Source organism: Sinocyclocheilus grahami, unplaced genomic scaffold (assembly GCF_001515645.1).
Source record: "Sinocyclocheilus grahami isolate Dianchi unplaced genomic scaffold, SAMN03320097.WGS_v1.1 scaffold1445.1, whole genome shotgun sequence".
In the NCBI taxonomy this organism is placed as follows: Eukaryota; Metazoa; Chordata; class Actinopteri; order Cypriniformes; family Cyprinidae; genus Sinocyclocheilus; species Sinocyclocheilus grahami.
Window position 1 is genome coordinate 24395 of NW_015506624.1, and position 13840 is coordinate 38234.

Genomic DNA, 13840 nt, shown 5'->3' on the forward strand with positions numbered 1-13840 from the left:
TGAATCAATTGTTTTGAGTCACTCCACCAAGTGATTCGTTAAAAAGTGAGTCACTGAATCATTCGTTCAAGAACGCTGACTCATAAATGAGTGGCTTAATGAGTGAGTCGTTGATTTACTGACTCACTGAATTTTGCAGAGCAATTCATGACTTTTGTTAATCTGTTCTACTTTAATTAATAATATCATGATGCAATATGTGTAACATGGAAACGATTATGTAACATGCTAATGTATCTCTGAAACACACCGAGTACAATGACCATTATTACAGTCAAATGTATTACAGTAATATCTCATCCCCATCTTCAGGATGAAAAAGATCATACTTTACTCCCAACTTATTAACACTCATTCATTTTTCTGATCCGTTTAATTTGACCTTCATAATCTCTAAAAATGTAGAGATAAGTAAAAATGTAGCATCTCAGGTTAGGTACATTAAGTTCAAGTACAAAATATGAGATGCCAATCTGACTAGATATGATCCATCAAACCTATATTAGTTTCCCTCATGAAGGCAACAAAGAAATACCAGCCAGAATCAATTCCTAGTTTTGGCCGCTTCTTTCTCGCTAATTAGACTCTCAGATTTATAAGACAATTTTTATACATCTTATAGTGTGCAAAATCACAAAACCACAAACCGCTCATCTAACCTATAATAATGACGAAAACTTTCCTTCATTTGGCAGCTTTCTCAGTAATGCATTTGGCAAACTGAAACACAGGCTCCTTCCATATCAGGTAAACCTACAAAAGACAAATGAAATGCACTTCCTGAGCATGGAGAAAAAAAAAATCAATAATATATACAGTATATAAACAGACTGCATTGGAAATCTGGGATTTTATTCATTTAAAACAAGTAAATAAGCAATGTTTAGGGTTTTTAAAAAATGAAAAACAATGAAAGTTTCATATGAAAAAGAGGAAATATTTATTAAGATTCTGCAGTATTTCTAGGTCACTATTTTCCCATTGTTATTTTTATTTGGAACATTTCTATGCAAAGTGTCGTTGCCACTTTATGGAATATAATGGGGATCCGAATAAAGAATAAATAGCATTCCTAAATCATGCTGGATAATATTCATCATATGGACGCCATATTAAGAAATATTAATATTTTATTTTTAAATCGTTTCGTTTATTTCAATTCAAATTATGTTGATAATTTTATTTGAAATGAAAGGTTTGTACTAAATTTGAAAAATTAAATATAGTAGAAATTTGTGTCCCACTGTATTTTTTTGAAAATTTAGAACAGCAAAGAAAAAACTTACCACGCTAACAGTAATACTGAAGGTCAGCAAAAGTGTAATTGACAAATAGTTAACAGCACGCTCTTGCTTGAAGCATTCATATCTGTAATATGTGAGATATGCATTCAAATCAGTCACAAAAAATAAAAAAAAGGTCAGAGGAAAAAGTATCCAGAGTAAATGACTTACAATCATGCGTTACCATTCAAAAGCTTGGGGTCAGTCATTTTTTTTTTTTAAAGAAAGAAATAATATTTTATTCAGCAAGGATGCATTAAATTGATCAATAGTGACAGTAAAGACATTTATAAGTTACGAACAAAACATCTGTATCAAATAAACTAATAATTGTAACTAAACATATTTCAAAATGTTACTGTATTTATAATCAAATAAATACAGCCTTGGTAAGCATAAAAGACCCCAGAGACCCCAAACATTTGAATGGCAAAAGACATTAAAAGAAATCTTAATGACAAAAAATTTATTATTTTCTGTCATCAAATCCAGCGTCTGATCCTCATTAAGCTTATGAGTGCTCAGAGGTCAAAGTTGAAGGCAGACAGTATGACTTTGCAGGTGTAAGAAATGTCAACTTACAGGCTGTAGACAAACACGCAGCAGCTGTAGATCATTGGCAGCTCATCCAGTAACTAAAAGCAAAAGACAATCCAGAGACTGACAGCATTTGTGTCACTTGTGAATTACTGCTATTGCTTTGGGGATGTACTGTTAGAGAAGCAGCTTTGTGGCTATGAGAATGAAAGTGAAAATAAGCTTTTCATGTGCTTGGGAACAAGATGCACACTTTGAAAGGCTGAAGAAAAGTCAAGCTTACCTGCATTTCATACTGTAGTGTCATGTGGAAGCTCCATGAACCAATGCCTACGGCTGGACCAAAAAGAGAGACAATATAAAAAACAGTACATTTAATCTCCATTTGGTTAGGAAATACAGTCTTGAATAACTGGGGGACAGGTCACTCCATAAAAAAATGAAGTTTGTGATTATATAAAATCATGTGAAAGCTACGTACCAGCAATTCCTAAAAAGGACCACACATAGCGTACTTCCAAACCATCTTTATACGTCTGAATGGCTCCATAAATGGGAGGTAGGATCATTATCAGGTTACTGACAGTATTCCCTGAAGAAAGCAAAGAAACAATGTTTTCATTTTAATGAATTTAAATATTAAGGGAATAGTTCACCCAAAGATTACATGAAAATGAACTCACCAATCCAAGATGTAGATGAGACTGTTTCTTCATCGAAGCACATTTGGAGAAATGTAGCATTACATCACTTGGTCACCAATGGATCCTCAGCAGTAAATGGGTGCCGTCAGAATGAGAGTCCAAACAGCTGATAAAAACCTCACAATAATCCACACCACTCCAGTCCATCTATTAACGTCTTGTGAGGTCAAAAGCTGCGTGGTTGTAATAAACACATTCATCATTAAGATGTTTTTAACTTCAAACTGTTGCTTCCGGGTAAAGTATGAGTCCTCTATCCATAATGCTTTCTCCAATGAAAAAGTAATCTCGTTTTAATCAGGAGAAATGTGCACAGATTAAGCACCGTTACAAGAGAAAATAGTTCTAAGCAAATATCTTGCTAGATTTTGATGTGAGAGGACAATAGGGCTTTTTCACTGAATTGTGGACTTGTATTATTGCCAAGAGCGACGGTTTGAAGTTATAACGCCTTAATGATGCATTTGTTTCTTACAAACACACAGCTTTAAGAAATTCATTGATAGACTTTGGAGTCATGTGCATTACTTGTGAGAGAAAATACATATTGGCCATTAAATTTTATTTTGCATTATTTTTTGTTCAAATAATTTAGTAGAAATATATGGGAAATTTTAACTGTTTTCCATGAAAATTTGTATCATAATAGGATTATTTAGCTGCTTTCCTTGAATATTAGACAATTACTGTATTTTTTTTTATTTCAGCTTTTACCCACTGTGCAGCTTTTTTATTTTAATTTTTTTGGGTTGAACGTGAAATACTGATGTGCAGTTGTACACATTCTCATCTAATCAGATGACAGAGTTCACGTGTGAGAGTACAGACAAACCTGTTTCTTTTGAATAGAAAGTATCGCCAAAGACTTGATGAAGGAACGATAAATAACTTTATGTTTTCTGTGTACGGCCAGAGCTTTGTGCAGCCCACAAGTCTAGAGTTTTGTATGCCAAAAACTCAACGTGGTATTATTCATATAAAAAATAAAGATTTTCTTTTGGAAGATCTTGAAAAAAAAATCTGGAATAGACCAGTCAGGGTAGAGGCAAATTTAAGTTTTGACAGGAATGAAAATGAGGCTGTGAGAGACTGAAGTACAGTGCATTCAATGGATTGTACTGTTGTTTTTAACAACATATAGATTGCTCAGCTGACGAAACCTCTTTCTGAAAATAGAAAAAAATCAGTAGACAAAACTCCAAAAACAGTTTCAAAGTTGTGAGCTGTAAAAAAAAAAAATACTTTATACAATGTGTGCCATTGTAAAATCTGATCCTTTACATCCACATTAAATGCAGTGGCTTCTAACCTAACTAAGGTCTGTTGAACACTTTGGCTAATGCCATTGGTAAAAGTAGTAAAATCTGCATTCTGTGTACATTATACATACTTTATACATCAGAAATAATAAGTGTACTGTAGTATGGTAGAGTATGCAGTTCCAAACAGAACCACAAACTTTACTTTGACCTTAAAAGAAACACGGCATAAATAAAACCCGCACACATTCTCAGTGATGCTGATTTTATTGAAAGAACCAGGAACAAACCAACATTTTTAGACAACCGTGTTTTGGTGCAATGACAATGTGAATACAAGCTTAAAAATGGCACAGACGTGAGCTCATATCACATGCTGTCTAGTGCAGACACAGTATTTAGTGCAGACACAAGTGTGCACTTCTGAGAGGAACGTTTCAGCATGGCGTGGTGAACTCGCAGGCACTTTGTGTAACAAAATCCAGACTTTTTCAGAAACCAAACTCTCGGCATAGAGAGTTAAGCGCTCCAGCAATCGAAACGCAAAGAAAAAAGATAAACCCTTGAGCAAAAATGCTGTTCGTGTGGATTTATAGCAAATTTCATGGAGATCATACTTAATATAAGCACGCTGCACTTCTCAGAAACCGATTCAGATGTGAATTTACGATACTTTGTCAAGTACACTTGCATTTTTTTATAACAAAAAACATTATGAGGCACCTAAATGTTAATTGTCAAAGTATACGTAATGGATAGCACATGGTTGTCCCCAGATCTAATGGAACGAACTCAGGTGTACCATTTACACACATCCATAAATCTGCACACACACACACACACACACACACACACATACACACTCATTAACCACATACAATCACATTTAAATGAAAAAATTACAATTCATCCCTCATTTTATCACCCTTCGGTCGGACAAGCCTGCCCATGAAAAGGATGGAGTTTGTCTTCTTACCGATTCAGATGTGAATTTACGATACTTTGTCAAGTACACTTGCATTTTTTTATAACAAAAAACATTATGAGGCACCTAAATGTTAATTGTCAAAGTATACGTAACGGATAGCACATGGTTGTCCCCAGATCTAATGGAACGAACTCAGGTGTACCATTTACACACATCCATAAATCTGCACACACACACACACACACACACACACACATACACACTCATTAACCACATACAATCACATTTAAATGAAAAAAATTACAATTCATCCCTCATTTTATCACCCTTCGGTCGGACAAGCCTGCCCATGAAAAGGATGGAGTTTGTCTTCTTGTCCTTCACCAGGAAGATGAAGGGATGGTCAGCGTAGAAGAGTTTGGGGTTCTTAAGCTTGTCGGTACCATAGACGCTAATATCGGGTGGATTTCCCTCAGTGTCCCACTCCATGGCGGAGGCATGAAACACGTTGGACAGATAGAGGTCTTTCTTCCCTGAGATGTTGGACAGATCAGCTTTGGCCTTGTCCACAGCTTCAGTCAGACCCAGTTCAGCGAGATGTTTCTGCAAGAAAATGTGGCATTATATTAGCAATTGAAATCACAGGCAAGTTTATAATAATATAATAGCTTGCTGAAACTGCAGACTGTCCGTACCTGCAGGTTGTGGCTGACCTCCACGCTGACCTTTGGCAGTGACACCGCAACCGCCCTCTGTTCCATTTTACTGATCCAGGTGTTCAGTTGTTGGCGTGTCAATAGTTTCTCCACTCTCTCCAGGGATTCTACGTGGTACGGCATGATAAACACCACAGACGACATCTTATGGGCCAGTGGCATGTCCAGAAGTAAAAGGTTGTTGGTTGTGTCGTCAAAGAAGCCATAAATGCCTGAAAGACAGCATGAATATATGACGTAAGCATGTAAGGGCAAATGAAGGAAGGCTGAAATTTCTTTCCAAATCAAACAGAAGTTCGATATAAACGATAGTAGGTGAGTTTTGAAAAAAATTTTTACTGGCCAGTATTAATTTTAAATTCACTGACAAAAACAAATATTTAATTTTTTACTAAATATAACTACATATTTCATATATTAAGTGTATACATATTTTATATGTTCTAAAAATATATCTATAAATATTTATACATTTTTAAAATATGTAACTTTTATAATACTGTCATTTTTTGCTGACTAAAATTACATGCAATTTTAGTCTGAGTAAAACTAAAAGTTAATTAAACATATTTTTATGATAAACAAATATATTCCTTAAAATTAAAGAATATAACATGACTACATTTAAAGGATATTTCATTAAAACAAAAACGAATCTATATTTTTATATATTTAAAAATATAAAATATTTACAAAATTATAATTAAATATTTCAGTAGTTTAATTTTGCACCTTTGCATAATTTTGTGAACGAAAATATTTTTGTTTAATTAAATTAAATTAATTAATCAAATTGACTCAAATTAAAAATGTGATAAATATTAAACAACATAACTATGAAAAATTAAACAATATGATAAATATATAAACTTGAAAACAAAAATTATATACACCTAAACACTAGTATTGCCCCAAAAATGTATTTGTAATAAAAAATTAAATGAAATATTACCCACAATTTACTTTTAACCACTAAGTTACACCTCATTCTGTGTTTCAGGATCATATCTGCTTAACCTCGGCCTCACCTGTGCGATGCATCATGGGTACAGAGATGGTATAGGAGCGATGCACTAAGAAAACACGATTATCCACCATCTTATGATGAAACTGCTCATCCCAGTGTGCTGGAGAGGAAACAGAGCACCATATTAGTTAATGAATCTTATTGCTTCTCATTCTAAAGATAATCAAGACTTACGTTTATAAAACATGGCATTGATGATCATGGCTCCATCTGTCTTCTCCACATCTTTGGTCACCTCGGGCAGCTTGCCGTCGGTGGACTTCGATGCCCATTCATTGATTGCTTTCACCGCACTGCGCTTGTCACGGAAATTTATTTTGGAGTGCTCGTAATTATAATGCTTCCTGCTGCTCTTCAGAAAGTCGTCGACGAAGCTCACAGAGCTGGGCCCATACAAACGGTTGCTGATCTTCCAGGTGACATTGCGTGCTGTTGAGTTACTGACCTCGGTGAGAAGCTCAGACAGCCCAGAGTGTAGCTGCTCATCCTTCACCGTAGTGGCGCTCAGGACGGTTTTGACCTGAGAAGCAGTGTTGGATTTCCCTCCAAGAGCCACCAAACCCAGCGAGGAGGCCACAACCACGGGAGAAATCAGGATGTTCTCGATGTCCTTCTCTTTTGCCAGGTTTTGGTACAGGTTGAAGGCCAAATTGGCACTGTTGTCAGCCAGGATGGAGGCATGGCTGCTGAGGGTTTTGTCCGCACTCACAGTGGCCAGTAGGCACAGGAGAACCACGTTTGACACCAACATGATTTTGGAGGTGGTAAGTTTACAGCCTATAAAGGTAGAAAAGATTAGTCAATGTGGTGCAACGTTATTTTGCATAAATATGAGATGGTTTTCTTTATTTGTGAGCTGTAGACTGTATTTCAGTTCCTGACCACAGAACTGACAGTAGTGCCAAGATATATTAGAGCTGTCATTTTAAATTCCCATAGACTTAAGTGACAGGCCTGCTATGCTAAAGGAAGTCCAGCAGACATTTAAGGCAGTAATGTTACATAACTGCCATGTGCACAGTTGTAACTTTACTAAGCTCTCAGAAGATCAGAGATCCTTTACCATAGCATGTTTTTGCTTATTCCTTGCTGAATATAAAAAATATATATTTAAGAATGTTTCAGATGTTTACACTGCCATTCAAATGTTTGGGATCTGTAAGTTTTTTTATGTTTTGAAAGTCTCTTATGCTCACCAAGGCTGCATTTATTTGATCAAAAATACAATAAAAACAGGATTATTGTGAAATAATATTACAACTCTTTTCTATTTTAATTACTTTTAAAATAAATTTTATTATTCTGATGGCAACGCTGAATTTTCAGCATCATTACTCCAGTCTTCAGTGTTACATGATCCTTCAGAAATCTTTCTAACATGCTGATTTGATACTCAAGAAACATTTATTATTTTCAATACTTGTTTCAGGATTCTATGATGAATAGAGTGTTGAATAGAAGAGTGTTTATTTGATATAGAAATCTTTTGTAACATTATAAATGTCTTTACTGTCACTTTTCTTGTCATCTTCTCTTTCAAAAAAAAAAAATCTTGCTGACCACCAAACTTTTAAACAGTAGCATATAATATCACATTACCCAAGATGCACACAACTTTTCATGGGGGAAAAAAGCTGTGCAGCCACATACAGATTTCACGGCTCCCGGAGTCATCTTACGCTAGATAACTGTTATCCAATCAGCACTGCCAGGATGGCAGGAAGTTCTGACACTATTGTGGGAACATCAGACTTCAGTTTGTGCAGCTTTGCCCCACCCCTCTACCAGTGAACAGCCCAAAATGTTGCCTTCGGCCGTGCAGATACACCCTCTCAATGAATTACCTTTTATTATGCTTACATGTCAGAGCCTGAAGAAAAAATTGAGAACATTTGGAACTGTGACGTGTGCAAAAAAACCTTTCGAATCATCACACAAACACAGTTAATCAAAGCACTTAGCTGCTTATGAGCATCTTTTCACCTTTGAGTAAAGCAATAAAAGTTAAAAAGTCTAATACAAGCATTTATTTTACATTCCAAATTTTTAAATGAAGGATTGTGTTATGAAATACCACACATTTTCTAAATTTTTCATGCTGCTGATGAAGACTGAATGCAAAATTAGTTTTCACAGCTGTAATGGCATCCATTACTCACCTCTCAGAGCTCCTGAAAACTTCTGCAGCCTCTTGGATCTGTCAGCTTCCCCGGACACCAAATCCTTCATGCAGACTTCGTAGTCTGGAAAAGAAACTTCTGGAAGTTGGGAAAGGAGTATTATAATGTTCCCGTTTTTCTGTGAGACCTCCCCCAGATCCAATTACTGTGGAAACTGGACTCTCTCCTCAAGGTCCTAAAGGCAGCAGGAACTGACCCATTTCCTGCTCACTCACTCACACAATGGCTAAACTAAAGTGCTTTTTCATGCAAGGAAATTGGTGAGTATGAAAAAAGGTGGATGTAATTCAGAAATGTGGACACCAGATTTACTGATTAACATCAAATCAAATTTAAAAACATCCTAGTAAGAAGTAAACTAATTTAGTCTAAAACCTGGTGTTAATACTTGATATTTTAAATGACATTTTATTTATTATTTTCAAAATTTGTTCAGAAAATGCAAAAGTATATTTTGAAAGTAACAGTAAAAAGAAGAGGTTAAGTGGTTGTTCTACTTCCACCCCCATCCCATCCATCCGTCTCTCCTCCCTCTCTCTTCTGTGTGCCACGTTTTAGTGGGTCGTGTCTGGGCCTGCAAGAGGACAGCAGAAACAATCTGTCTAGTTGGGTGCAAAGCATGCATAATGGTTTCTATATGTCAAAAAAAACAAAAAAAAACAAGACATTCTTTATGCACTAAACTAATATGCTTTGTATCTTCCTCTTCTTTATATAGAACTAGGAATCCTGTTGTACAAACACGAAGCTCTGGAATGCATAAAGAATCCCAGAGGAACTTTCTATTGCTTAGAATTGGCTCTTTGAAAGCTAAATGAGACTTGGAGGGATCTCAGTAATGTTTCATGTAAGTGTCCTTCTCTCAGCACTGCAAAAACATTTCTTAATGTTTAAAGAAATTCAGCATTACATCACTTGCTCTCCAATGGATCCTCTGCAGTGAATGGGTGCCGTCAGAATGCGAGTCCAAACAGTTGATAAAAACATCACAATAATCCACAAGTAGTCCACACAACTCCAGTCCAACAATTAACATCTTGAGAAGTGAAAAGCTGCATGTTTGTAAGAAACAAATCCATCAAGATGTTTTTAACTTCAAACCATTGCTTCAGCTATCTACAAGTCTATAAATAAAAGTATATTTTTTCTTACAGCACTATCTTCATTTGTTAGTTTTAAGCTTAAATCTTACCAAATTTAGTGAGGTATTACAAAATTTATTTATTAATTATCAAATTACAAATTGGACAACTGTTGACATGCAGTAACAGTATGGAGTTATAATGTGAATAGCAGATCTCAGGTAATTTGGTTTGGAAGAATTGTATAAAATATGTGAGTTTCTAACATTAAGACGTGATCTGAAATTTGTGTCTTGAAACATGTCTCATTAGCTTTGTGTGGGGGCTGAACGGGCTGTTTCTCATTCACATCTAACATGACACTGTTCAAAGATACAAACCATTAACAGCACAGATTTCAAAGTATACACCTCCAGGCCACTTTGTAAAGATCAGTGAAAACACAGCTGATGGCGCTGGCATTCCTCATGCATCAGAATGCTGCTCGCTTCAGTTGTCAGGGTTTCTTTTCTGATTTGCTGCTTAACGTGTTCCATCATGTTGTTAGATCCACATAGCTTGAGGTTTGGCCTTAGACTTTCTATCACGTGATAAAACAGAAATAGAGAAAACTACAGGCACACTGTAACCCAGACTGACAGTAACTGATTAACTGCCGTGAACAAAAGGGAAAGCGAGAAAGTTATTTCTTGGGGCTTGGGCCCATCAATGCTGTTTGCAGCTATAATTAAAAGTGTTTTACAACATTATAAAAGATCACTGATCAGTTTAATGAATCCTTGCTGTATAAAAGTATTAATTTCTTTAAAAAAAAAAACTTACTGACTTCAAACATCTGAACTGTAGTATATGTCTGTATAAAACAATAATGTAAAATTCATATGCATACACACAATGAGCACTGGGGAAATTACAGGATGCGCTTCCTGTAGTCCTGTTTACATCCACATTTCCATAAACAACCCATTACTAGGGGCCAGCCTGCCAAAGTTCCATATTTTAATCAAAACCAGCCTTTATTTTGACTAAAACCTGATCTGACATTGCATTTGTGTTTCTGTAATATGTCTGTTGGGTGGGACATTTCATGTTCTGAATGAATGTCTAGTGTACTACCTTACTAATGTATCAGAGGTTCAGATCGGTGGAAACCTGCCCAGCTATTGTGAGCTCTTCCGTGACAAAGAAGGCAAAGGAATTTCACTCTCAGCATGTTGTAAATGCTGTCTGCTCTTTGTGCTTTGTAGGCAGAGCAGATATTATCACTATGCTGTGGTGGTGGTGTCTGGTGTGTGTCTTAACTGTAAACTTAAACAGTGTCTTGTAACTTCTTCTACAACCTTAATGTTGTCAGCAGTTGTACAGTATATTCCAACTATTTTAAATGATTGTAAGCAGTCATTGGAAGGTGTAATTTTCGTGACTATGGTAAACACTATAGCATCTTGCAAATAAGCAGTTTAAGCTAAAAGAAACAATATTTTCTATATTACATTAATCTCTGTTCTAAAGACCCCATCAAAAAACATCTTATTTTGTGATCACACCACAATCTTTTAATATTACATGTGAGATAAAATAATAATAATAGAAATGTGGTAGTCACAAGTAGTGACAAGTATGAAATTGGCAGCTCAGTTGAGTGTGTGTGTGTGTGTGCAATGGTTTGGGTGGTTTATGAGGACACAAATTTGTATAATGACATGGGTATGACACAGGTATTACAATATGAAGGTGGTTTATGAGGACACTTCCTGTGTCCCTGTAATTCAAAAGGCTTAAAAAAACATACTAAATGGTGCTTCTTCTTTTTTTTATTCTAAAAATGCACAAAGTTTTCTGTGAGGGGTAGGTTTAGGTGTAGGGCGATAGAAAATACAGTTTGTACAGTATAAAATCCATCACGCCTATAGAGAGTCCCTGTAAACCACCAATACCAGTGTGTGTGTGTGTGTGTGTGATGTAGTTGCATTTTCCTGCAACCACAACATTTGTGTCCACTAGGTGCTGCTAGGTTCATACATCTAAACCTCCTCATAATCTGCTATGGAGGTTTGGAACTTATTTTTGCTCATTCCAGTTATGGTCCCCTAAAGAGATATTTCATAATGAAAGAGTTGTAATTAACAAATTATTGTAATATATTATAATATATACAATTACTACGATTATTTCTTCTTGATAAAAAAAATGCAACAGTGTCATTCCAATAATACAATTATTATATATAACATAGTTTTTTTCTTAGACAGCAATCAATGTTCATGAATTAATGTTTTTGTCCATTTAAAGTGGATTTGCTTATATTCTAGCAGACTGGAGCTGATATGAGCAGAGCAATCTTTCTGACATCTCAGCATATCAGAAAACACCACAATGAATACACACGTGATTCATACAGCTGTGCCCAGCTAGTGTGTCTACCTCAAAGTCATGCTTGTTGAAGGACTGCTTCAGTCCACCAGTAGGTTGTTAAAGATTAGGATGTGATGCAAGCTTGGCTCAGGCCAGAGGTTAATCTCTCACTGGCATCCTGGAATAGAAGCAGTAGATGCTCTGCTCTTGCTCTCTGCCTGTGGTCTGGATAAGTAGCCGCTGTGCCTGACAGAGGTGGCCTCGCCAAACACTGCTACACAAAACTTCACAAAAGACACAGCAACCATTATAACTGGGTTTTTTTTACATTTTGCATTGCCAATTATTATCATTCCAACCAATATTGAAAAGTAACCCTGATCATTTGTAAAATAAAAGTAACCCTCCTTAAAACTAATGGTCTGGTGATTCATTCGTGAATGATCTTTAGAATCATAAAGTGAACAAATCATCCTGGAATCGACTCATTTTTTCGGTAACTTCAAAGGCTGACTGTAGCGCATGAGCAAATAGCATTAGAGGGCGGGATGTGAAGGAGCATTGGTTGGACCTGCTGACCGACCATGCCCAAACAAATGAAATAAATTAATGAGGCATCTCGTTCAACAACATGAAGGGAAATACAGATCTAATATGTTTACCAAGTGTATGATGCTTAAAGGGATAGTTCACCCAAAAATGAAAATTACCCCATGATTTACTCACCATCAAGCCATCCAAGGTGTATATGATTTTCTTCTTTCAAACGAATACAATTGGAGTTATATTTAAAAAATTGCTTTATAATGGCAGTGAATGGGGGTCAAAATTTTGAAGCCCAAAAAAGTGCATCCATCCATCATAAAAAGTACTCCTCATGGCTCTGGTGGTCTTAAAGGCCTTCTGAAGCGAATATATGCGTTTGTGTAAGAAAAAAAAATCTATATTTAAAACTTTATAAACCGTAATCTCTAGTTTTTCCGCTAACTGTCGTACACGCATTCACTAGAATAGAGAATGGCGTTGCAGTGGATGATGTAGGACGTAGGGATAGCGTAAGCTCCGGTGAGAATATGCTAGTCTCGTGAGAACCAAGTTTTGTTTTTGTTTTGTTTTATTTGAACACACGTTCTTGTGAACGTCTGTATGACAGTTAGCGGAAGCTAGAGATTACAGTTTATAAAGTTTTAAATATGGATATTTTTCTTACACAAATGCATCGATTCACTTCAGAAGGCCTTTATTAACCACCCAGAGCCATGTGGAGTAGGGGAGAGCGGGGCACAAAGTAACACTTTTTGACTTTCTCAGTTTGTGTAAATCCACATGGGGTTCAGAGTATAAGTTTTTTATCCACGGTAATTTCACACTTGTCTAGTACAAATATGTCGCTTTGTTTCATGATTACAGAGTATACGTTTTACTCTCAAAAATTGGAAGTGAAATGTGACAACATGCCCCGTAGGTGGGGTATTTTGTAACATCTGAGGGGCACGTTGTAACATGACCATATAACAGCTTAAAATGTTATCTGATCGAATGAAAAAAATATACAAGACAAACTAAAATATTTTGTCAATAAAATAAAATAATTATTTATTTCAAATCAAATAATGGCGTTTTTTTAAGAATGAAAAATAATCTGATTTTGGAGTTTGACAATGAACACATTGCAACCATGCTTGGGACGGCCCACATAAACGAGCCAAAATGCTTTACATGTCTTGAAATAATAATTTCTTAACATGAAACATTGACTGTCAGTCTTT

At 35.8% G+C, this 13840-nt stretch overlaps 2 protein-coding genes across 2 annotated transcripts; both read right to left on the reverse strand.

Annotated features, from left to right (window-relative positions):
* Nucleotides 1-684: 684 nt before the first annotated feature.
* Nucleotides 685-2546, reverse strand: LOC107570347 (alkaline ceramidase 3-like). The gene is made up of 6 exons (XM_016256570.1): nt 2504-2546; nt 2302-2412; nt 2104-2156; nt 1866-1918; nt 1287-1368; nt 685-753 (listed from the first exon to the last, which is right to left on the reverse strand). The coding sequence occupies exons 1-6, from the start codon at nt 2544-2546 to the stop codon at nt 685-687; spliced, it is 411 nt and encodes a 136-aa protein (XP_016112056.1).
* Nucleotides 2547-4770: 2224 nt separating this feature from the next.
* Nucleotides 4771-8714, reverse strand: LOC107570353 (serpin H1-like). The gene is made up of 5 exons (XM_016256584.1): nt 8614-8714; nt 6629-7231; nt 6456-6554; nt 5407-5639; nt 4771-5314 (listed from the first exon to the last, which is right to left on the reverse strand). The coding sequence occupies exons 1-5, from the start codon at nt 8681-8683 to the stop codon at nt 5012-5014; spliced, it is 1308 nt and encodes a 435-aa protein (XP_016112070.1). The 5' UTR covers nt 8684-8714; the 3' UTR covers nt 4771-5011.
* Nucleotides 8715-13840: the final 5126 nt, after the last annotated feature.